Raw genomic sequence first — 25907 nt, forward strand, 5'->3', positions numbered from 1 at the left:
GAATTCGACGAGTAAAATCTCCTCGCGTGCTATATTATCGATTTCTATCTAACAAATGTACTTAAGCCTCGCCTAACGGCGCCAGAATCCGAACAAACCGATTGAAAATTCAAGTGATCGACGTACAGGTGTTTCTATTTAGTATCCTCTGACAATTTCTTCTATTAGGCCACACGGGTGTTCACGTTTCTATGAATTTATTTGAATCCTAGATGCCCGTCTTGGCACGACATTGATTTTCGTGAGTTCAAGGACAAAAATCTACTCGTATCTCTCGCGGATAAACATTTAACAATCCAACGCCTCCAAAATTGTTTCCTTTTTTATCACTGTCGTGTTTCACTTTTGTACTTGCTGTAATTTGTAAAATGAAAAGCATCAATTGGAAATATATCTGTGATCGCAATATTCCTCTTTTCATGTGTAAACGAAAAACAGCATTAGCACCAATGTTTCAATTTGGCCTGCCTCTTAAAATATACATATGCATGTACATACATACATACATACACACATACATACATACATATACATATATGTATTTATATATACGTTTACAATGTCCTCGGATAAATAGCTAAAAATACAGCTCTCCACGAAGTGTATAACGCGGATACGGTGTTAAAATTACGGTTTCCATAAAAAATAATTTGTCGATACGAGTTGTATACCTCTGTAAAACTTACGACTTTCATCTAAAGACCCTTACTCCTATTCTTTCATTGCGTTCGCTAGATATGATACAAAGTGTGCCTCGTTATTGCTCAAACGTAATTGATCACATGGAAACACAAAGCTCGCCGCAGTCTGTTCCATTCCGGCTGTTACCGTCATCTCGAAATTCAATGTTCACCGAGCAACTGATCAAATACCTTTGAGCGCTGTAGTGAGTATTTCTCGTGACAGTTATACACAATTCACCCTGAAACTTTAAGAAAATAAAATAGTTCCCTCTCGATGATGTACACTGTACTGAACGACAATGCTTCTGTGGTAATCCTTTCTCTCGGATGAACAGCTAATGACTCTTCTGTTTTCAGACGAGACACTTCGGTGGAACTGTGTATCTCCACTCGACAACGGTGCAAGTTGGATATGTTGCGGTAAGAATGGAAAGGAGGATCGGCACTCTTAACGTTTAAAGTCCAGAATCGGGGCGACAATGGAAACCTTTAAATCCCACATCATGCTCGACTCGAAATCTTGAAGAACGTTCTCTTTGGTTTCCTTCGCTTGGAAAAATAGTTGAAAGGAGGTAATGATTTAGTTCAATACTGATCGTTTCCGGCCGTTGCGCAGCTGCTGACACTGTGGGCGGAAATAGGAGTAAAAGTATCCAAAAGAGTTCTCCCTCTTGAGAACCCGGAGGTAACGCGTCACTGATTCCCCGAATGAAAGCTCAGCTATCAGAGTTTCGGTATCAAAAGGTGGGTATACTTTCGTTGAAGACGGCTAGTCGTCGAAATCATACGTTTGGTAGGGTTTCCAACCGAGGTGTTGAATAGATCTGAAAACGATACAATAATAATACCAATAACATCTTCATCCTATCAAATAAGAATCGATGATCTTACTTTTTCGCAGCCTGTATGAATCCTCGTGGACCACAAGTGAAGATGCACGCTTCAGGATTCTGTTCTCCTATCAGCTGCTTCAGTAAGTCATCAGACACGGTTCCACGCAAGCCCGTCCATGTACTATCCGCTTGTGAAAGGATGTTCGTGACCTTCAACCTAAAAAGGGTACCAATCGAATGAGATTACATTAAGTAAACTTAACATCATTTCATGTACTCACCTTTTATCACTGCTGGCCTTTTCCAGTTGCGCCACGTAGAACATGTTATCCACATCTTTGTTGAAGTTGAGGAGGTTTATCCTTTTCCTGAAAGAATGCAGGAGTTTTCCTCAAAGTTCAAGAGAAATGTAAGCTAAAGGATCAAATTGGTCTGGCACAATTAGCAAGTAATGATTCGAGTAAAGGTACTGACACGGTCCGCCTGGCCATGGCTCGCTGAATTATCCCAAGCATCACGGTGAGCCCCGTGCCACCAGCCAGCATGTGAATAATGGAATAACGATCAAAGGATTCAACTACGAAGGCACCTAAAGCATTGCTTAGCACGAGGGTCTGGCCGAGTTGTAGGCCAGTTATGGACGGACTCAGCGCGCCATTCTGGTACTTCTTGATCATCAGACATACACAGTCGGACTTGTAGTTCGGCGCCATGTCGTCAGGGTGAAGGCACGGTGGGACAGGGGTGTACGATCGCGACGCTTCCACCCCTGAAACGGAACAAGGAATCTACGTAAAATAAAATCGAATACTTCAATTCTTCCTGAAGACTTTACCTAACCACTGAAGCGGTTTACACGTGGCTAAAGTATCAGCAGCATGTGGCACTGTACAGGAAGGATAAATTGCTTACCCATCACTTTCATCCTGGCCTCTAAGTGTCTGCCAATGGGTACCAACTCTAACGAGTCCTTCGCTCGCAGGACCAGCAAATGAACTAACTTAGAAAGCGGCGTGTTCGTAACTACTTCATATTCTTTATATGATCGACTATTGGTGTTCGGCTCCCGCCATATCGTATGGCTACCCTGTGTTTTCCACATCTCCTTCGTCTTCTTGGTGAAGGTGAGGTCGACCTATGATACAAAGTACATTTGAATTTAAGATTCAATTGTTAATATTATATTAATGTATAGTTGTTATATCAGTATATATTAATATTATATTAAGTTATTATATTAGTATATAATTATAATACTTAAATCATTTCATTATTGATATAACAATATTAACATGTTGAATGCCATGGGGGTCACCGATGACTCTCAACCAAATCAGATTACTATATTTCATTCAATTAAACGCTGATTACTTGAAAACACTTGTATATTAAAAATAATGCTACTTAATGCCAGTCAGCTCAACATGCAATAATAATTCAATTCAAACAAATGATTTAATATTATCTTTCCATTTTGTATATTTTACTCTATGAAATTCTGCGGCATTCAACGTGTTAAATTATTATGTAACAATACAGGAGCTCCTCAGGTTCACCTCCATGGTATCGAAGTTCCTCTTACAAACTGGCGGCCACTCCACTCCTGCAGCCAATTCCAGTTCATGCGTGATCACGTCCTTCTCGAAGAACAGCTTGAAGACCAGCTTCGAGTCGCTTATCCTCCTTAGTTGATAGTAAATACTCGGATAGTCCTTCACCGATTGGTAGAACAGCGTAATCGAGTCGGACGTCTGTCTCCAGTCCATTTTCACGTTCAACGGACTCGAATCTCGTGGGGTTTCCTCCTGACTGTTGCTGCGTGCTGATTATATAATAAATTACCAAATTTAAAATCGTAGGTTTCTTTTTCGTATATGAACTATTTATTTTAAGTAGCTTAAGTCCAATTTTCAAAAAAAATCAACTTAATCGTTATAATGGTTACAATTCTGAATAATCGTTTCATTTGATGGTTTTTTAGTAAACTTTTTAGTCTTTACTTTAATGGTTCATATGTAATTTTAATATCAATTCCTCTATTGTCGGATTACTCAATTTTTCAATTCTTTCCTTTGCTTTTCTCCGTTTTCACTACAAAACATTTATCATCTAACTTGTTCATCTTTATTTTACAGGTATTTGTAAGTGTACGGTTAGTGTTAAGGACAATGATGAATTAAATTACTAACTCGTACAACTTTTGATCAGGTCCAGAGCAGCGGACGCGCAGTCCGTGGTACTCGGGGAAGTGTTTTCCGGCGGAGGAGACGATGGACCGCTGATGGAACCACGGCTCAACCTTCCCACCACGCATTTCTGAAGGATGCTCTGATAATTGACCCACGCGTGAACCTGCAACGAACGATCTATGGGTACGTGAAAATAATCATTTCCAGGGAACGTTCGAGCTCTTTCGAGGAAGCGGCCAGAGCGAGTTCATTCTCCGAAACAATGCGACTCGAAACTTTTTCTCCCATTTCTCAACTGCCAAACGATCTTCTCCCCATAACAAAAGCGGCGATTACTATATAAATGCATTCTACTGAGAAAATAGAACACTACTAAAATAATTTACCAAATGTCTGGACAAATTGTAATGTAGTAGAGATATTTAAAAAAATGTCTCAACTGTTTCAAGTTAAGATTTACACTGTTCTGTGTATAATTGTTTTCTTGTTTTAGGATGATAAGGAGAAACTTGTTTCGTGTAATTTTATATTGATTGCTATTATTCCTATTTAATTGCTACTCTGCAAACGTGATCAATTATGTTCCGGAATTGGATGTAATCGCTGTTGGGAAAATGATCTTGAACGGCCAATCAAGTTTGATTCAATTAGAACGATTTGAACTTCAGCATCGAGCGCCTCATTCGAAAGAGCTCTGCCAATTGATCGTGTGGCGATCTGAACCACTTGGACTCACGTTTTCGAATAGTTTCGTCGCATCTTTGCCCACGCCGCGCATCAATTCGCTGATCCCTCCTGGATGGAAGTCCATGTAACGCGTCACGTTGAAGACGATTCCTACGTTTCGAATATTCCATTGAGTTATTATTCAGTTGGAAACAGTAGACACACTGATAAGGAGTCCAATATTTTCCTAAGAAGGTTTCAATGCTTCAAACATTTTCTCAATATTCTGAACATCGAATATTTTCATTGCGACGCTCAAAATATTCGACGTTCAGATACTTCAGACATTTTCCAATATTCAAAATGTCCAATATTTTTATGGAAACGCTGGAAATATGCAACGTCCATTTCAAACATTTTTCAGTATTCGAAATATCCAATATTTCCCAAGTTCTGCCAATATTTAAACAATCTAATATTCTTACTGCAACCCTTGAAATATTCGGCGTTTAAATATTCCCAAATTTTTCCAGTATTTAAATATCCAATGTTATTGTAATGCTTAAAAAATGCAACGTTCAAACATTTCAAACATTCTCCAGTATTCAAAATATCCAACATTTCCAAAAATTTTCCAATACTTAATCAATCTAATATTCTTTCAAAAGATCCAATATTATCACTGCAATGCTTAAAAAATGCAACATTCGCACACTTCAAACAACAAGACTGTAATCGAGTCGCGATAAAACTCAAGTCGGAATATCTTTCTTTTAATAGAATTAACAAAGTGGCAACTCATATTATTTCGAGTACCAATTTCTTCACGATTACCCATTTCACGGGAAATTTACCTGCGTTTACGGACATTGTCCTGTTACTATCGCGAGTCCACGCGTCAAGCAGATCGTTAACTCGCGATCGATGAATTGTGATCAATGTTTAATAACCGCGATTAGATACTGTGCATTGTTTCTGTGAATTGCGAACGATGGTACGCACGAAACATGTTGTTCCTCGAAACGATCGGTCACTAGCGACGTGCAGTCGATATTCGGTAAACCAGGTGAAATCACGATTGAAAATATAATAAAGCGAACGTAGACGAGAGAGGAAGTTGACGTTGGTGGTCACGAGCGATTACAAAATCGAGGACAACATCGACGTGATACATAATTGAAATTAAAATAGCCGATCGAAACCGGCCGGGACGAGGGCGGAATAAATATTGAATTACCGGGTTTCATGCAAAAATTTCGACATGATTTACGGAACGAGCCAATTTGACTCATATTGAATTTTAATATTGTCTGTTGTTACCTCTATTAATTAAAAATATTCTGTTGCAGTCTAGAAATAGAGTTACGGCTAACAAAATGTCTTCTATCTTAAGATAATTACAAGCATTGCCTTGTAAAAGAAAAACTTTTTACTTAATTTTGATTTAACCGACGAATAGTTTCTATTTTAATTGTTGCAGGCAAACGTCGAAATGTATGCATGAACCGAATATAATGTCACCAGTGGAAATTTCAATCAAACTAAAAGCGAGCAGTCCTCCGTGACCCGGATACCCTTTTCTTATGAAATATGAAGACAAGTTTCTATTACCGGCCACTGCGCTCTATCGATTACACCGAAACGTTTCGTATCCAGCGGGAAAGAAAATTAGCTCGATTCCTATAACGAGAAAGAGACTAGCTTCAATTAAATTTAATCCGAGCGTCGAGTTAATCGGGATCGAGCGGATCCTCTTATTTTATTCGCTCGACGGACCCCCGGGATTTTCGAGCAATCCACGTTATGGCCTCTCCTCGAGCTCCATTCCGAGGTATTTAACGAACAGATTGCATTTGCATAAGAACAAAAGGGGACGAGGCTCTCTCTTCTCGTTTAACGTGATCTTTCTTTTTTATTTTCAGATGAAAATGTTGGGAATATTATCTTCTTTGTCGTCTACGTCCTTTTCTCTGGGGATTATACGGATTCGACGCTAGGTCCACCGAGTATTGGGTTGGTAAATGCCTTTTATTTTAATAGAACCTATGAAGGGGAACTATTTCTATCGACTCGTATTTCAATTTACTAAATCTATTTACTGTATCCATTTTTACTAAATCTATTGTACTAAATCTTATTCAATTTTCCAGGAAAGCAGCTGTGTCTTGTCAATAACTACAAAAGAAGAAGTCGCAAACAAGTAACTTGATGCATTTCATAGTTCTAATGTTAGGGTATAAGTGTGAAAGAAATCATAGGTGAAAAGTTAACTCATTGAATGCCAAATGTCAATCCCTTCAGGTCTGACGCACATTACAATATACAGGGTGTTACTTTCAGTATCTGAAAGTTTATTCTGTTATCTCTTCTTTTGTTGTTTAGTGAGTCTTAAAGTGGGATTATTTACAATCAAATACGGTTCTCGTTTTCACAAAACACAGTTTCTAACCGTATTGATTGAATGAGTTCAATTATTAGTTAGTTCTTTTTAGGCGATCGCCAAAGTGTTAAGCTGTCTATACCTCTAATCGCGATCCAAGCGTCATTCTCCTTGTTGTGATTGGCCAGCTCGGACAGCGATACGACACGCGGTACGCCACCGACCCCGGTCAAATCCACCCCCGAATTAGTCAATCGGATCCAGTCCATTAGACTGTGGCCGGGCGCTAGGGCCGTCTTGTTCCGGGGGTTCCCTGCGAACAATCGGAATAATACGTTCGGCAACGATCACAGTTTTTTTTGACGAACACCGTCATCAACATGATTCGTGAACGGAACATTCACTTTCTCAAAAAACAAGCATTGAACGTGTGCTAACAATGTCAACCGGTGCTACATTCACAAATGTAAATTAACCCTTTGCACTCGACAATATTTCTCATTGTCATAAAGTAAAATAAATCTACTCAAGAAAAATTGAGAAACTCGATGTTTTTGCATGAGTGATTATTTATTTAAGTTTGCTCAGTGCGTGGCTAAATTATAAGGCTTTTAAAGGTACGTAAAAACGTGATTGCACTTGTAAATTGCACGTACGAACAGAACCATCATCATGGATTAATGAAACGCTATTAACAGTCCAGATGATCATGCAAGCGATGAATTTAACAGATTCACGCCGGCGCGTACCATCTGTGGCTCACATCTCGATGACACAATAGACTTCGTGACCCAAATATATAATCTGTTAAACTAACAAATTTAATGAATAGAAAGCATTGTCATATATTAGATCGTCCCATAAATCAGTGTCTTTTATTTTTCTACCATATAAAATAACATTTTACTCAATATAAAATTCGTATAGAAAGACCTGTCATTTTAATACATTCTGGGACGACCTAATTACTAGAAAATTAATTTACTCATTGACAACTTGAATATTCTCCAAAATTTCACGAATTCCGCCAGATAGGGAAAAACATGTAAGCGCCGTCGTGAACGCGTTAACACTAGAACTACCAAGCAATCAAATTAATATCTCCAAATTTTCTCTAAAAAAACTCTAAGAATACAACTACTGAGATTTCAGTTGACTTATAATTCAATCTGTGCATTGCTAAATCAATTTCTCCACTAATTTCGCAGAGAAGTATCCGTCGTCTTAAACAACCGTGAAAGACGAATTTAAGAATAGGTCTGGTTCTAGTGTCAACGAAAAAGGAACGAGCGCGAAAGGCTCTTTGAGTCCTCGACTACTTTCTAAACGTTTCCTCGCGCACCGGAAGACAGACACGTTTCCGGAATAGCAAGCAGAACTCGTCTAATCCGTGTCGGCCGGCGGCTCGACATTTTTTCCCTGTTAGACACTCCCACGTTTGTTCGTGACAACGTCAACGTTGAACTTTTCAAGAAAACGTCGGAGGAACAGTCATTGTTTGGAAAAAAAGATCGAATACACCCATCAAATCGAATGACTGGCCATGTGTTCCTTATTGATCAGATAAAGATTGCACTTTAAATGGATCGTTTATCGTCGTGTGCGAGACGCCTCGCAGATGGCGAGCAAACAGCGTCGTTCGCTTGCGAGACATCTCGTCGACAAGGGTCAATCGATGTCAGAGGATCCATAGATCCTCCTGCGCTGGAAGCAGTGGCTTAACACGTTCACTGCCACGAAAATCTTGAGCGTTTCACGTAACGCTTATCCCTTCGTATCGAAGATAAATAAGGGTAATCAATCGTTCGGTATCGTAATCCTTGCGTCACGCTATCATCGAATTACTTATATTATTAACGCGTTGAACACGGTCTTGCTTTGCTTTCCGTTCGGGCACAACAAAATTGCGGTAACAGAGATCTTGTAACGTACGATTTGTAGTTATTTATAACGATTTATATTTACAATATTCCCGATTCATATCTATAACTCATAACGATTTCGTTTATAATTATTTCTGATTTATAGTTATAATCTAATTTATTAAGATACGATATAATTCACAATGATTTGTATTTGTAATTATCTATAATTTATAACGATTCATACTGTTTATTATTATTCGAACGGAAAGTCCGCAGCCGCTTCCAACGCGGTTTTCATCCAACGTCGGTGATCCCGCGTGTTACGGTCGTTTCCAAGCAATTTCGAATGGTCGGCGACCGCCATGACAGTCAACGTGTTAACGGAGTCGAGCTCGACGACGATCATTAAGCTCGCCTGTAACCGGACGCCCGTGGAAACGCGGCGAAGCGTGTTAGACGTCCGCGGGGGGACCGAGCAAAAGCTATCAGGCAATTAATCGTTAATTACTGACCGTCCTGAATCTGCAAACCGAGACTCTGCGGGGACCCGTCGCCGTCCATGACGGAAACCAAAGACGCGCCGCAGCATCGTGGCATTGTCTCATCGAAACGCTCGGGGCCGGACACTTTTAATCATCCTCCTGCGTGGAACAACCGAAAACGTGAGAAGAACGCGTCCGGTCGGGTCAACGCGTTGCGATCCGCGCCCACGTCCATTGTTAACACTGACCGTACCAATTTTAACACGCTGAATGCCATGGGGGCCACCGGTGACCCCCAAGCGAATCGAACTACTAGAATTCACTCAATTAAACGACGATTATTCGCGAACATTTCTATATTGTAAACAATGCTGGTGACATTCAATTTGACGAACGTGCAATGGTAATAATCTAATTCTATCAAACGATTTAATATTGTATTTTCTCCATTTTGTGTACTTTATGAAATCGTGCGGCGTTCAACGTGTTAACACTTAGCCAACCGAATGAGAAGACCCACTTTTCACTTAACGTGTTGCCCTTTCTGTTTATCTTTTCTTTCGTTATTCAGTAAGTCCTGAAGTGGGATTATTTGCAATTCATCAGATACGATTCTTGTTTTTACAGAAGTTCCTAACCGAATTGATTGGATGAGTTCAATGATAATGAAATATAAATTAGATGTTACTTTTCTATTATCAATCGTTCGTCTTTGGAGTAGACAAACATAGAATCAAAATTCTTTGTCGCCCTAGTAGATTATTAACCCTTTGCACTCGAAAGTTTTTCAGAAATATGCAACATTTTCTGATGGCATACGGATGATGTTCTTTGAAACTGATTAATGAGAAAACATACATGAATTAAGGATACTTATTTTATTTCAGTATTACACGTATTGATGCATTATACAAAGCTTGATATTATATGCGAGACTTTATAATTTTGCTGCATCAAATCAAGTGGTGAGAGTCACCTCTCGAGTGCAAAGGGTTAATGATAAAGTGGATGTATCGATCGTACTTCAGAAATAAATCATAGAGCAACTAATCATTTTAATTAACCCCTTGGCGTACTATTTACTTTCGTTACTAAGCTCGTGTAATATTTTACTATCGACAATTTGTAAGAAATACAACAAAATTTTCCATTCAGGTGGAAATTTCATTTGAAGATAATACACTGATAATAGCAATATACTTGTTTGCTTTGATCCGTGGGTAATGAACAACATTGATTCTTGTTAAATTAGAAATTTTCATCACGAGTCTCGCTCGTCATTGTAAGGCAAGGGGTTAACTAATAATTCAACTAGTAACTAACCAGTAATTTATTGAACAAACGAGAAACACTAGACACATGCTATGTCTGTTTGCTCTAGAATATAACGATTGATAACAGAATAATATTTAATTTGAATTCGAAAGTATGTAGTAATATTTGTACTCAAATTCTGTTTCAAATGTTCCAATTTCTGCATTATAGTCAGGCATGGCTTAATAAGAATAAAGATCTTTAACAGAGGAAACGAATTTCCCTTCGGTATTGGGAAATCCATTTCACAATTCTGTTCCACGAAATCTTGCTAGAAATATCCGACGAAACGAACACGATCGCGAACGTTTCGAGCGATCCCTTCTAGTCGGAAACCACCCTTCCAACGTTTTATTATGCCGCACAATACCCCGAGGAAAAAGCATTAAAGAAGAGTGAACCTCGAGCGTCCATAAAATGAGGGTCAAATTACGAGGGAGAATTGTGTTACGGAATGTTATAAAGTTTCGTCGTTAAGTGAATCGAGTTAGCCGGGGGATGGAAAAATCCCGATCGAGGGGGGTGGTGCGCGAAACCACGAAAGCTGTGCTCGTTATAATAAACACCGTGCCGCACTAATTACCCCCGAAATTGCGTTTTCCCGTCAGCGATTGGACCGGTGCAAAATGGAAGCGTAAACAACGACGCGAAATATCGTGACTCACCCTTCGCGAGGTGTCCGCAAGTGACCGAACGAGAAACTGAACATCTCGGATTGAATTTCGCTGCGAGAAACATGTGTGTTTGTGACTGGTCGACGCACAATAAAATGGAAAACTACAAAAATTCGTGACGAGCGCTGTGACACATGAAATTAGAAGCATCGAATGTTTCTGTACGAACCAAGGCAAAACTGAAGTTTATTCCTCTTATGCCATGGTGTTCGAGTATACACGCGTTTATAGAATTCGATAACTATTGTTTACATGGTGGCACTTATATTAAAAGAATTTTCCATCGACGTCAGTTAGATCTAATTCTAAAACACTTCAGCCCTCAGACAAACCAGAAAACCTTTGGAACAAACAATACCAATTAATTTATAATTGAATTCATTCTACGAAGAAAGAGAGTAAGGGAATCGCTGAATCATTGCTCCTTGTCTAAACCATTAACACGTTGAATGCCGCAGGATTTCAGCAAAATACACAAAACGAAAACAATATCGAATTATTTCATTGAATCGTTATTATTGCATCTTACTGAATGTCACATAGATGGCATTATTTGTAACAAAAATATTTGCAACGATCGTTGAACTGAATTATAATTTAATTCAGTCAATAGTTCCAACATTCAGCGTGTTAAGGTAACCAAGAAAATTCACGAAAAGAGTGACGAAGGGGTGGTGTCCAAATAAAACGGCGGGAACGCGAGTGTTCCGCGACGTACCTGCACGAAATCGCGAAACGCTCATTAACGCGTGTCTCAACCCTTAAGAGTGCTCGAGCGGAGCAGTGGTAACGGTCGGCCGACAGAATCCTCGAAACTCGAAGCAAAACAACACGAGACACGAGGAGAGGAGTGACAACGAAACAAAAGGACCTGCTAATTCGGAATCGAGTCGATCACTGTCCTCTTCGGGGTTGCCTCCGGCGACGATCCCGACGGAATCATCGTTCCCGAGTCAAGTGTCTGTCCTGGGCGAGCGATTCGGGGTGCGAAACTCGAAGGGAGGATTGTTTCGCAGGCGAGAAACGTGATCGCGAGAGGAGCCGCGAGACGAAACGTTGATCTCGCGACGGCGGATTGGAAGATACTGCACCGAAACACGCGGACCGATATAGCCCTCGGACAGGTAGATCAATATAGTAGCTACGGCGTGCCCAACACGCAGGATCTCGCCAGCCGCGTGGCTCGCTGGCAAAATACTCGGCACTCATGTTCCCCTGTTGCCTGGAAGACGCGCAGAGAACTCCTAACCGACATCGTTCTTGGTCTCCAAGTCACTTCCAGAGAATGAGTCATTAGTGGCTTACAGGTTGAGAGGAATAGGAATTTGTTCCCAGCGTTTCGCCATTTGACATACTGATACTGGTGTAGGAAGACTATATACTCTGTAGAAAGTTAATTCTTTCTTAAAATTAAGAACTCAAATATCTGACTACAATCAGACACAAGATATCAATTAAATCCCATTTGGCAGGCACTCCTCTTTTTTCTTAAAATTAAGGAAGACTCAAATATCTGACTACAAACAGACACAAGATATCAATTAAATCCCATTTGGCAGGCACTCCTGTTCTTTCTTAAAATTAAGGAAGACTCGAATATTTGACTACAGACACAAGATATCAATTAAATCCCAATTGGCAGGCACTCCTGCTGTTTCTTACTTGTTCAGCCAATTAAAAACTGGTGGCTACTGATCCGGAATATTAATCGTGGAATTTATGATCCGTTAATCCTGGAATGGTTCTTAGAATCATGTAATCTTTCCCTGGTTTGTAACCCGCGACGCTGTTAACGGTTCTTGTTGAAGATTCGCTCGAGGAAATGATCAATTTGCGAGCGGTAACCGAACAAGATTCGATTCTTGAATCGGATGCTGCTTCACCGAGACTACTTGGGGAACGATACCCCTGCGACGAGCTGATCTCGAGTTTCATCGATTCTCGATAAGAATTTGTTCATTTTCGCCGATGTTTACCGATGATACAGAAGATCAACGCTTTCCGCGGGTGGAGATATAGAAAAGGAACTCGAGTCCGGCGTGATGGCCGAGAAACGCGGAGGATTCGTGGAACAACAAACACTTTGAGAGGCTCTCCGATGGATCGACGAGAGCAGAATGGCTGGAGAAGCCTTTGAGCAAGCGTCGCGGTGCCGCGGATGTGTTTATCATTCGCGCTCCAGGAAACGCGATCGATTTATTTATGCGTGAAAGCACTTTGATGCTATTGGAACGCTGCGAGAGCGTTGAAGAGGATAGAGTCTAATAGAGAAGAGGTTCGGAAATGCAGGGCCGCGTCGCTTCTTCGAAGATTCGCTTGTTCTGAACAATTCTCGCGTCGTGCATCTACTTGTAAAAATATATTAATTTAACAATAGATTAACTTTTCAATTTTTCGCTACCAGCGTCACAAATATGTGACGATTTGTGATATTATTATTAGAAATTATAAGCTCCTTGGAAGATTCGCTTGTTCTGAAAAATTCTCGCGTCGTGCATCTACTTGTAACAATATATTAATTTAACAATAGATTAACTTTTCAATTTTTCGCTACCAGCGTCACGTATTTGTGACGATTTGTGATATTGTTATTAGAAATTACTACATTACATTTAGGAACATGACTCGTTTCAGTTTCATTGTTCTAATATTTTCTTTAGATTTATTGGATTGAAGAAACTATTATTGAGGAAACCGTCACCGAAATAAAAGCTGGTAGCGAACGTGTTAAAGCTTAGTGTTCTCTAATGCATAATGCAGCCCTGCGAGGATCGATGAATCACTTTTGAACTTTGACCCAACCGACTCCCAATACAGTCAAGAAGAATTAAGTAAAGCGAACCTTTGATCTTAACACTAGGTTTATGGACATCCATCGTAACTTTATTCTATTGACCTTAGAAAGCTTGACGTTCATTCATTTAGATCTTGGAAATTGAACGCTTCAAAATAGACTATACACGTCCATGCAATTTCAACAATCAAAATCATAAACGTTTATCAAGCAACGTTTATACAGTTCAATAGTAACCCTTTGCGAACGAAGATTCTCTGAAATCTACGAAACCTTCAGCTAAATTATAAATAGATCGTTTCAGTAATCAAAAACAAGAAACTACATACCTCTGACTGAGTAATCAAATCATTCGTCCGCAAAGGGTTCCGACACGTTTCACAAACCCAGTGTCCACCAAATTACAATAAATTCTACACCTGCTACCTAACCATTCAGGAACCCGATCAAGCACCGATTCTCACTATCGGGACAGGACAGGGGACAGAAATGGTGACACCGATCGGCCCTGCCCTACCCTATCCTGACCCAATAATGCAAATCGGGAAGTACATCCGATTCCAGGCAGCGGAACGCCGGCTCCGTCGATCCCGCGTCGAATAAGACCGATTCTCACTATCGGGACAGGACAGGGGACAAAATACGCTCGCCGATCGGCCCTGCCCTGCCCTATCCTGACCCAATAATGCGAACCGGGCATGACGATGAGATCCATTCCATCGGGTACAGTCTCAGGGAACAGCCGGAGCGATGACAATGCAGCGAGCGAGCTTCGGTTAGTCGGACAACGAGGATTCTGGTGTTAACGTTCGACTTCAACATTTCAGGCTGTGCCCTGTATCTGGTGTACAATACACAACAACGTATCACGGACAGGAAACAATCGTGCGGACGCATACAGAGAGACAATTGCAAGCTACACCGAGAGGCATTCCGAGGGAATCGCGTCTGCTCACCGGTGGCGGACCCTGAAGACGACCTCGGCTGGCCCGCGACCTTGCCGGATTCCTGCAGCTGCTTCACCCGAGCAACCGCGGCGGTCGGCGGCGGCGACTTCACGCCCACCTTCCTCATCTTCTCTCGAATGTCGTTCGCGTCGTCCTTGGTACCCGGCGACCCGGCCTTCCCCGCGTCCGGACCTTTCTTCATCTTGCTCCGGTGACCTCGGCTCCAACGATTTCCACTGGCGGCGAGCGAGTCAAAGCGCGACACTCAGCGCACCATAGTGCCGGCTGCTGCTCGAATCTGAGGACACAACGGGGAAACTTTTGTATTCGGCTGCCTCGCGCTTCTGAACCTCTGAACAGTCTGAATAGGCTGGGTCAAGGTTTCAATTATCGAAGCCGCTTCCGGTAGACGGTAGAAGTATAACAGCCGGTCGATCGGCAGACGCGTGAAAATGTTTCTTACATTTCTGCCGCGCGACGCGGAAGGACCTGTGACTGAGAAACGTCTCCGTGAATTGTGATGATAGTGGGTAATGATTGTTGGGATTAACGCTGAAACTACCGAGCACTTTAATTGACTTTTGAAAATTTCGAAATAGAAACTACAAAAGTGCGTCAGTTCGGACTTTAATTGATTCAGAATTCAATTTGCGTAGTGCTGAATGAATTTCTTTAGTAATTTCTCATAGAAACATTTGTTACCTTTATAATAAGTGCAAAAAGACATCAGGCATGGTAGTTTTAGTGTTAACACTGGGCGACCGCCTAGAAGAAACTGTAACTATGTTTTCATTGACTTTGAACTCGGCAGATTTGATTAAATATTGTTTTTACAAGATGAAGGAAGGTGTTTATCGATCTGTGGTTATATCTCCGGTTCGAGACTTACTAAATAACAAAAGAAAATAAAATAAATGGCAATGCGTTGGTAATGGAACAATTGGAAGGACACTAGAGTATCAGATGGGTCAAAATGATATTTCTGATTTCTTTTACCATTACTGAGAAGGTAAGGATACTTTTGCCTTTTCTGATAATTGAAGCATTAACGCTAGATTTACGGAACGAGTCAATTTGATTCATTGGATTTTATAAGCATTATTTGGTGAATGTTCGAGTCGATTTTTACTAACGCAGTTATGCAAATGTGTATCCTAATAGTCTATCTTTTTAGATAATTATCTAACAATTTTTCTAAAAACAATTGAACAAACTGTACAAATGTCAGTAAATCTAATGTTTATAAACACACACTTATGGTTTTTGTACAGAAATTTGTAATAGTTTAAATGATCGGTAATTTTAGTGTTAAAAATGATTGTTTTTATTGAATGGTTGTTTGTTTTATTAAAGGAATTGTTTACGTGTTTTCGTCGGTGAAACATGAATATGTTGATCTGTGTTATCGAAGTGTATTATGAATATTACATGTACGACTGTAAAATAATAATCGCAACGTTTAGAAAGTGAAACGTACGGCGTTGCTTTCACTTGAATTTCTCGAATAATTAAAAGTAACTGTCCGAGAAGTATTCATACATGTATTTATTTACAATTTAAATTGAATAATTTTAGAAGTAAACATTTCTATGCGCGCTGCTCCATATTCATTTATTCTAAATGGGTGCCATCTCTGTAACGAGTTTTTCGCGGTATTTCGAGCAGATCATAAATTTAAATAAATATTCCCAGTACCAGCTCGGTAAACCGATATCTCGACTCTCCACGTAGAATTAGGTAAGTTCAACGAACGTGAGAATCATACGACAATGCAAAGTTAAATGATCGTCACGAGGAAATAAAAACACCGGAAGAAGAACCGGACAGCTAATTTATCAACTATGTAACAATCGTAATAGATACGACGATACGAATGTGTTATTAAATGGCTTTCAACATAGATAATTATTTATATTCCACGGAAACACAGGAAATTATCGCCGCGATAAATTTAGATATTATTTGTTTCAAGTACCTAACCAGTATTTGAGGTTATCATGAAACGCTGATAAAACAGAACAGTAGGAGCGCCGTTAAAAGATACAATAACATGCTAATGCCAGGCAAACAAATTAAGCCATTGTTACATTATCTCGTTTCATGCATAAATTCAACGACACATCATTACACATGCATTCATTAACACGGTTAAAAAGCGTATGCAAACCGCGGGAAATACAAATTTATTCGATCCGTGAACTTCCTTTCTCAAGGACGTCCAAAGGTTATCGCGCCGCGATCGAATCAATTTTCTTATCTATAAGAAAGCACCACGAAAAGCACCGTTGAATGTCGAAATCATTCGCGAACGAGTTACCGATGCAAGGTTATGATAGGTCTCATCTCAATCCCATTGTTACCAGAAACAATGTATCGTTTGTTTGCCATCTAGCGAGCATCGTACGATCGGATAACCGAGGGGAGCGGCGGGAGGCTCATGTGGAGGCACTAAGTGCTTGACAGTAATGCGAGTGTTACGTGATTCTCTCGTATGTGGCACTGTTAACGAGAACGACGGTAATAATGAAACGCGCGGCGCGAATTGGGAGAGCGCAACGAGGCGGAATCGGAACGGTTTCGCGGTGACACCCAGATCGTTTCGAGCTCGGCCGATTTAAATGAACTATGATCCGTCAACGCACGGGAATCCCGTTAACGCGACGGAATCGTGCAACGGTCCGGCTCGTGGCACGACGTCGGGGTGCCGTCGATAGACGAAGAAGCCGCTACGGCGGCGAGCTAACCTCAAAAAGGTGGTCGGAGAGCCTGAGTCTCATATCTCGGGTCGGAAAACGCAGGAGCCAGCCTCTCGCAGCACTATATATCGTCGCGTTGTTAACTCAGCACAAGAACCGGCCAATAATAAAATCGCCAAGGATAATGAACGTTCTTTGTCGAGTGATAAGGAAGCAAGTGGTTACAAAGTGACATTCACCCTCTCGGACACGCACACAGGCCCACGGACACGCGAGCGAGAGCATTGACGCCATTACTCTGTTTACTCCCTCCCCGAAACCGGGCGGCCGATCGTGGCGCCATCTCGGCAGCTTTCGAATTCAGTTACCGGACGAACATCAAGTTGACAACTTTCACTCGGCGTGGGGAAGTTAGTGAGGTTTCATCCACGGTTTTGCAAAGTTGAACGTCAAGGAAATGTGCTGTTGAAGTTTCCCGTCGGAAGGTTATTGACGCGGTGACTGCTACAAAAAATCAGGTAAGAGAGATTTTTTATATTACGTCGCCTCGTTGTTTACGAGACTGGTGTTTGTAAAAAATATTCTTCAACATTCTCATTGATCGGTAAGAATGCGATTTTGGTTTAAAGAAACAATGTTGCAGTGTGAAGCAGAAACTGCGCGTGTGCACTAAGTGCAAGATAAATTTTGAAAGTTTTCTCATTGATTTTAAAATATCTGACCCTTCCGCTTGGGAAGGTTAGGTAAACATCGCAGAATTCCAGTTACAGTGAAATGTACCTCGCACGGGAATACATTGTAGTTACTCGACTCGATACTGTTTGACGTTTCACGTTTAAAGCAGCATTCTTCTTTATCGCTTTTTTGTATCGAACATTGATATGCAACGTGCAGCATTTGCATGCAAATGTGTATAGTTGATTAATTTTTTGCCGTTATGAATTCAGGTTTTTCAATTATACGTGATAGCTTTTCTTATCGGACATGTAACATTATCGTTTAACCATTCGCCGTGAAGCGTTCAATCGATAATGAGGTATAAATCTTTTTTTTCCAACTAACGTAAATACCAAGTGTACCGGTTGCGCTCGACACGGTGAGATAAAACTTTATACATTGAATAGATTGATCATTGAAGCTGTCAATCGCGCGACCATTTAAACGAGCAGTGTACAGAGACTCGCCGACATTGTACAAGGAAAATGACATTCAAGCGGTAGAAACGAAATTTATATCACGCTATAAAAAGGTTACTAAAAAAATAATATTCTTACTAATACCCGAATGAAGTTAATATTCCAAAAACGCGACGTACAAATTGAAATACGTTCCGCTCGTTATCAACGGAGTTTGAATCATCGGTGACTTCAACGAGTCATTAACCGTTACATGATGTAATAGGGTCGACACGACCCTATTCACCACTCCAATTATCACTATAACACTGCGCCCACGTTAATACCTCCCGGCGTAAAATGTATCCGCTAATTTCGATCCCATAATGTACACGTGAATACTGTCCGAAGATAAATAACCTTATTCGTGAATACCCGGAAGTCGGTAAATCAGAAATATAAAATTGTCCGCGTCACGTTCACACCACAGATCTAAATACAGCGGCGTAGCGTGTCGAACAATTAATCCACTGTGATCGACGAACGATACTGGGTGTCACTCGGCGGTAAATCCCTCTCGGTGAATCGGCATTGTTCTTGTCGCTACCTGGCAGCCATCTTACTGGCTATCCCCAACCCGCCAAATACTTATCTGCCCGGCGCATAAAAGGTCGTAAGTCCCAGGCGGCCGAGCAACTGTAGCGATTGCGCGAACCCCGTGGTAGTGTCGATGCCGGCGAAGGTGTAAACGGAGCTCGCGAGTGATACCAGTCGACAACGGCGTTACGTCGTTAGTGGTTCGAGGCCTGAAATCGGCGAAGTGGCGAACAACACCGACTCGACTCCAGGCCCTCAGCGAGTCGAGCTCGACGAATTTCTGTAAGTGGAATTACACGGAAATCGGCGATTATATCTATCCTTGAAAATGTTTTTAACGTTTGCTCGAACGTTTCCGATCATTTTGCACGCTATGTAATAATTATAGTTCGGTTGACCACGTCATAACTCGATCGCAGGAAAAAAGTGAAACAAGAAGATTGTAAATAGTTCGTGGAACATGAATTTCACGATTTGACAGAATAGCTCTTGCAGCCGTTATCTGTGATAGATCGATTTATCGGCGTAGCGCGTTTCGATGCGTATTCGATAATTTACCTTTCCCGTTTATCGAGCGAACCCATCATCAGCGTTTTTCGTGTTTACGCAGATTGCTTCGCGGTAAGCCTTCCGATGGAAAACGCCCGACTGAAACAATACGAACCGTCTGAAATGCGTCGTGAGTAACTTCCGGTTGAACAAATACTGTCAAACTCGCATGGTGCCGTTACGGGGCAGCCTTGATCCGTAATTTAGCCGATTACTCGGTAGTTCGGCGATGGAAAATTCACGGAAATGTTGCACCATAATCGTTGCGATCAGTTTGAAAGAGAACTATTTTTTTCCCGCCATCGAAACGCGAAGTCTCGGGTCACTCGTTGATCAAGATTAGCAATTAACACTGGAACTACGAAATGGGTCGTTTTGTCAGTTCTTTCGCAATTGTGGAAATGGCACGATTTCCTGAGAAATTATTCGATAAATTGATTTAGATGAATAGAAACTGGAATATAAAAAGATTGTACGGTCGGTAAATATATTTTTTACATTTTATAAGGTAATGCAGAATAATCAATTTTACTGCTCGGTAGTTCTAGTGTTAATCACTAGACAGGGCAATGCATGGATAATATAGATATCCGCGGGCAAAAAGGGTCCAGATGGTCTAGACCAGTGTTTCCCAACCTTTGTTGTGCCGTGCCCCACCTAAGTCTTTCTAAAATTCTTGTGCCTTCCTAGGTAACATATAATTTTTAATATTACATTATAATATTTTTGCTATTTTGTTTACATGCGAAAATACTGTGAAACATATGAAGTGATATTTCAAATTTCAAATTGTCACCCTATGTAACATATATATAGTTTTTAATATTATATTATAATATGCTATTTTGTTTACCTGCGAAAATATTGTAATATATGAATATTTCAGATTTCAAATTGTCCCCCTTAAAAATCAAATTGCCCCCTACGTAACATACATGCAATTTTTAATATTATAATATTTTTGCTATTTCGTTTACCTGCGTAATATTTCAAATTTTAAATTGCCCCCCTATGGGACGACGGTCACGTTGAGAAACACTGGTCTAGACCAAGGGTGTCTATGTAACTGGGTGCCACGGGGCACCATAGTGACATTCCCCTCATAAAAATTACCCTCTCCACACCTACTTTTACCTGTTGTATTGAATACTACACGGAACCGCTCACACAACAACCTCGGGCAGTTCCTCGGGTGGAACTAGTGGGGGAACGGTTGTTTCCGAGTTACTAGCATGAGGGGAATAAGTTCCGACACCTCTGGTCTAGATAACCGGTAAAAAATGTTCCGGCGTGTCGCGAACGACCGTCGATTTTTATTGGCGAATTGAATGAATTAGTTACGGTAGCAATTATAATTGATCAAGGTATGTATTAAATTACGAGCTATTATGAGCAATGTGCCAGCGTGATACGGTGACCTCTTTCAACGGCCATTAAACGACATAATGACAAAAACGTTTATATACAGTAAGTGACAAAAGTATTCCTGCCGTTACTACGAGGAAACGAACGAATTTTTCCTTTTGGCTGTTTGCGTAATTCCTGGGTTAAGTTGATACCAATGTCCAGACAAAGAACGAGTATGATTATTGGAATGATGAGATTATTGTCCTGCCATAGGTTGTCATCTCAGTATAAAGTCTATTTTAGTTTTTTTTCTTTCTTGTTTCCTTGTATACTTCTCGGTTATATTGTTGACGTTGTGAACAATGAAATTAGAATCGGTATTTTAAGGAATGAGAATTCTTTTCATATTTTTGTTTGTGGCGACGCAGTAGCCCGCCAATTAAATATCCGGTCGGTAAGAAGAACATTGCATTGATATATCCTTATAGTTTCGTGGAATTACATTTAGTATTTTAATTTGAAGGTAAACATGATATGTCGCCACATCGTTTCAACGAATTTCACTGAAAATGAAAAAATCGAAGAGATTCGACTTGAAGTTGAGAATCCAGTTGTTTGAAGGTTACATCATAATGTATCATCAAAGACATTTTAATATTTATCACAGTATTCGAGGCAGGAAGTACGTAGATTATAATGTATAAGAAAGACTGGCGGTCCTTGTGGATGGAAAAATACTTTATGTAATAGATGCAGTATCATTTTATGTAAACAAGAGTATTCGATGGATGCGGGTTTTTGTATCGTTCGTAACGCGTACCATTCTGATGTTTATATTATTCTCTGAACGTTACTATGTTTCACATGCGTTTACACACTTAAATATGTCGACGTGAATGTGACTGTTCGAATAGCGTAATTCTCGAAAATAAACGTTACCAACTTACGCAAGCGCGTAGGAATCGGGACTACAACAACTCTTTTGTCGTTTAAACGTGAACAAAGATTAGATTGTTCTTCGGCACTACAAATTATGAGTTATCGATATTGGTACATTTATTATTATAATGGTAAAAAGAAGGATAATGAAAGAGAAATATTTTATAATTAAGGATGAATAAATGTTAATTTTAAAAATAAATTCTTATTAATTCGTAATGTTTACTTTTCAGATAAATGTCAACCAAAAATAAAAATCAGAACAAAATGCAATCCAAACGCCACATATTGAGTACAGTTCATCGATTACTTGAACTCATATTAAGGCAAATTTATTTGTTTTTCGCATTTCTGACGGGTCCTGCTCAACAACAACCACCTATCAAGGATTTGGTTCTGTTAAATAGTGCAACAGCTTTAGCTTGTAAAATTCGAAATAAGCAGGTGAATGAATATTTAAGTGTTTGTACTTTCTCTAAGAATGCTTCTAAAATAACACAAAGACGTATCACTTTACAGCTGACTTCAGAAAGTGTAATACAGTCGTATATAGATAGGATAAAAGAAATTCAACCAGTGTTAAATTGCGTAGTAGAGGATCGTTTTGAAAATGCACTGAAAGAAGCAAAAAAATGCGATGAACTCTTAGCATCTGAGAATGCTCCATCTCCACAAGTATTAGCAGAACAGAAGCCTTTCTTTGGAGTGCCTTTCACTACAAAGGTTAATTTTATTTAATGAAACGCGAATTGTCAATAGTAACACTGTGTTTATGTCAATAAAAATTATGCTATTATTTCTTACAGGACTGTATAGGAATTGCCAACATGAAACAAACAGCTGGTCTGGTTGCTCGCAAAAATGCTGTTGCTGAAAAAGATGCTGAAGTAATAAGACTGATGAGGGCTGCAGGGGCAATTCCCCTTGCTACAACAAATGTTTCAGAATTAGCAATGTGGTGGGAAACTAATAACTGTTTATATGGCATCACAAAAAATCCTTACAATACTAGATACATTGTTGGAGGATCATCAGGAGGTGAAGGCTGTATACAAGCAGCAGCTGGTTCACCATTGGGAATAGGATCAGATATTGGTGGTTCCATTCGCATGCCATGTTTTTTCAATGGAATCTTTGGACATAAACCTTCTAAAAATATTGTTTCAAATGATGGTCAGTATCCAAGTACTCACAGTGAAGACCAAGACAAGTTGCTTGCAATTGGCCCTATGTGTAGATATGCACAAGATCTGAAACCCATACTGAAAGTTCTTGCAAACGAGAATGCAAAATTATTACATTTGAATGAGAATGTAGATATTTCAAAACTTAAGGTACGAATAATATAATTAAAAAAAAAACAAATTTGGTAAAAGTTTCCTTTTCTTTTGCTTAGAGTGTCTTAATAGTTTTTTCTTCGCTAAATTTATTTAATACCGTTCCTAATAAAGAGTAGTTAAAAATTGAATGAAATACGTGATGTATGTATATTTTAATCTAGTTCTATTATATGGAAGATGACGGCGGTCAATACTTAACGTCTCCAGTAGATCTGGAAATAAAGAAAGCCATAAGGGAGGTAATCCGTTACCTTGAAATAGCGCATAAAATTAAAGCTACCAAACTCAATATTAAGAAACTTAAAAAGAGCATCAATCTGTGGACGGCAAACATGTCTTGCAAGGATGAAAGGGACTTCGCGTATGAATTGACTAACCGAACTGGTCGCATTAATATTTGCTGGGAATTTTTAAAATGGATAACGTTCACAAGCAATCACACGTTAATAGCTCTGTTCACTGCCATGTTTGAAAGGTTCATGGTGAAATACGGAACCGAGAAACATACGAAATTGATCGAAGAAAGTAAGGATCTTTCTAAGGAATTTCAGGTATGACACACAATCCTGTATTTAGAGTAATCTACAGTGTATGTCAATGAATTCTTACCATTCTGTAAATACCTCGAATTCATAAGTACTCGTAATGTAATCAGGGTTGGAATTGGCTCCTTTCTTCTTCGCCTTGCTTTCCAAAAAATCGCGCAAGATACCAAGAGTAATGATTTATTCGTACATAATCGAATTGCGGAATCTTAAACCCTTTATTAATGGAAGTGATTTCTTTCTCTGGTCAGACTACTACTAGTCCTTCTACGGTATAACGTGTTTTCCTAGTTAGTAGCAGAGAATTTTTATCTTGCATGCAGAATGCGATTTTTCCATCGACTATAGTGAAAATACATTCTTTTTGTGAAACCAGTTTGTGTTGATTTAAAGCAAATTTATTGAATCCGTTAGGAAGCATGTATCAAAAACATTCAGATTTTTTTGTTTCCTGGTAATATTACATGTATAATAATTTTTCTTTCTCTTTTCTCTTTTTTAATTGTAGGACATCTTGGGAGAAGACGGTGTATTTTTCTACCCAACGCATCCAACGGCAGCACCGATGCATTTCGAGCCGCTTATCAAGCCGTTCAATTTTTCATATACTGCAATTTTTAACGTGCTAGGTTTACCTGTCACTAACTGCCCTTTAGGATTAAATTCTCAAGGCCTTCCTATTGGTATTCAGGTATTTCCGCTAGTATACGTTTGATAATATATATATAGACGTCCCTGTCACAGTGAATATCCAAATGTTCAATTTCTAATGAAATTTAATCTTATTCGCAACAGATCATTGGTGGTTTAAATCAAGACCATCTAACGATAGCTGTGGCTGAAGTATTGGAACGACGTTTTGGAGGATGGGTATCTCCTGCAATACTAGCTTGAATTTTATGTCTTACAGACAATGATACTGTTGGAAAACTATTACGACACCCAATTATCGTTATTTTCCTGTACAAGACAATTTACATCTGATAATTTCGTGTCGGAAAAAAATCAGTAAGGTACAGTACAAACTTCGGTATTGAAAAAATAGGTATCTGCGCCTCAATGATTTCTGTTGAATATATTTGTGAATATACAGAGAGAGGGAAAAAAAAGTACATCAAGAATGTGGATGTAAAAAGCACAGTAATGTTTTGGAGCCAGTATATATTTGAACGTAGACATTGATATAAAAAGTTATAGTACATTTATTTTCACATTCTGACTGTACCAACACTGTCGTCCCTCGCTTTAAATAATATAAGAAGTATTTGTATTACGATTGGTTGTATAATCGACCATAAATTGCATTTTGTCAAGCACGATACCGTAGTCGTATCAAATTATAATTCGAAGTAAGATTTCGAACAAGAAATCGGATATAGTTTTAATAATTTCGTATACATATTATATTTATACTTATATTTATATTTATATTTATAAATTAAAGTCGAATGATTTTTTTTCTGGAACTAAAATCAGTATCCACGAGATGTAATAACATTTGCATAAAAGCAAATTGTTGCATTACATTTAATTCTCGTTTTTTATATACCTCATCATAGATCTCTATTAGAGTTTTCTATTTTCATACAAATCGAAAGAAAGGAGTAAAGTGTATGGGTGGTGTATGTACGTATGAAAGAAGAAAAAAAAAGATACAAAGAAAAACAGAATTGTAAGGCAGCAGGGTGTTTTCGGCAATGTAATAAGGTATTAAAAAGATTCTATGTTTATAATGTGTATTGCTGTTAAAATCGTATACATATATATTTTATGTACTAAAACAATAAATTTTTATTCCATTATTCTATTATAAATTTTTCATTCTAATAAAGATGTAATCATCTGCTTAGAATCTATTTAATTTGATGCCTGGTGATATATATTTATTTTATATTCATATAAATTTAAGAAACAGTGTGCATTGTCATTTTCAATACTTTACATCTTTTATT

At 39.3% G+C, this 25907-nt stretch overlaps 3 protein-coding genes across 16 annotated transcripts; 2 read left to right on the forward strand and 1 right to left on the reverse strand.

Moving 5' to 3' along the window:
- Positions 1-523: 523 nt before the first annotated feature.
- Positions 524-19208, reverse strand: LOC116432221 (cytochrome b5 reductase 4). Of its 8 annotated transcripts, none has more exons than XM_031988779.2 (11): positions 19059-19208; positions 14837-15125; positions 6894-7064; positions 4442-4542; positions 3706-3868; positions 3073-3338; positions 2429-2651; positions 1991-2285; positions 1798-1884; positions 1575-1733; positions 524-1507 (listed from the first exon to the last, which is right to left on the reverse strand). In XM_031988779.2, exons 2-11 carry the CDS (start codon positions 15027-15029, stop codon positions 1453-1455), a joined length of 1713 nt encoding a protein of 570 aa, XP_031844639.2. In that variant the 5' UTR covers positions 15030-15125; positions 19059-19208; the 3' UTR covers positions 524-1452. The 8 variants fall into 8 exon arrangements, with proteins under 8 accessions (XP_031844639.2, XP_031844638.2, XP_076228280.1 ...); XM_031988778.2 differs by lacking the exon at positions 19059-19208 and adding an exon at positions 17763-17872; XM_076372165.1 differs by lacking the exon at positions 19059-19208 and adding an exon at positions 17572-17722 and having other exon boundaries at positions 3712-3868.
- Positions 3742-14887, forward strand: LOC116432232 (uncharacterized). 3 transcript variants are annotated; one of them, XM_076372176.1, is made up of 5 exons: positions 3756-3888; positions 5852-6202; positions 6294-6388; positions 6522-6571; positions 14708-14887. In XM_076372176.1, the coding sequence occupies exons 2-5, from the start codon at positions 6175-6177 to the stop codon at positions 14850-14852; spliced, it is 318 nt and encodes a 105-aa protein (XP_076228291.1). In that variant the 5' UTR covers positions 3756-3888; positions 5852-6174; the 3' UTR covers positions 14853-14887. The 3 variants fall into 3 exon arrangements, 2 of the variants coding, with proteins under 2 accessions (XP_076228292.1, XP_076228291.1); XM_076372177.1 differs by lacking the exon at positions 5852-6202 and having other exon boundaries at positions 3742-3888; XR_004236089.2 differs by lacking the exon at positions 14708-14887 and having other exon boundaries at positions 6294-6384; positions 6522-6896.
- On the forward strand, positions 17892-25757 carry LOC116432222 (fatty-acid amide hydrolase 2-B). 5 transcript variants are annotated; one of them, XM_031988784.2, is made up of 7 exons: positions 17892-18041; positions 22304-22514; positions 22590-22793; positions 22877-23404; positions 23572-23961; positions 24464-24646; positions 24751-25757. In XM_031988784.2, exons 2-7 carry the CDS (start codon positions 22308-22310, stop codon positions 24847-24849), a joined length of 1611 nt encoding a protein of 536 aa, XP_031844644.1. In that variant the 5' UTR covers positions 17892-18041; positions 22304-22307; the 3' UTR covers positions 24850-25757. The 5 variants fall into 5 exon arrangements, with proteins under 5 accessions (XP_031844644.1, XP_031844649.1, XP_031844645.1 ...); XM_031988789.2 differs by lacking the exon at positions 17892-18041 and adding an exon at positions 18646-18772; XM_031988785.2 differs by lacking the exon at positions 17892-18041 and adding an exon at positions 19367-19517.
- Positions 25758-25907: the final 150 nt, after the last annotated feature.

Source organism: Nomia melanderi, chromosome 11 (genome assembly GCF_051020985.1).
Source record: "Nomia melanderi isolate GNS246 chromosome 11, iyNomMela1, whole genome shotgun sequence".
NCBI lineage: Eukaryota > Metazoa > Arthropoda > Insecta > Hymenoptera > Halictidae > Nomia > Nomia melanderi.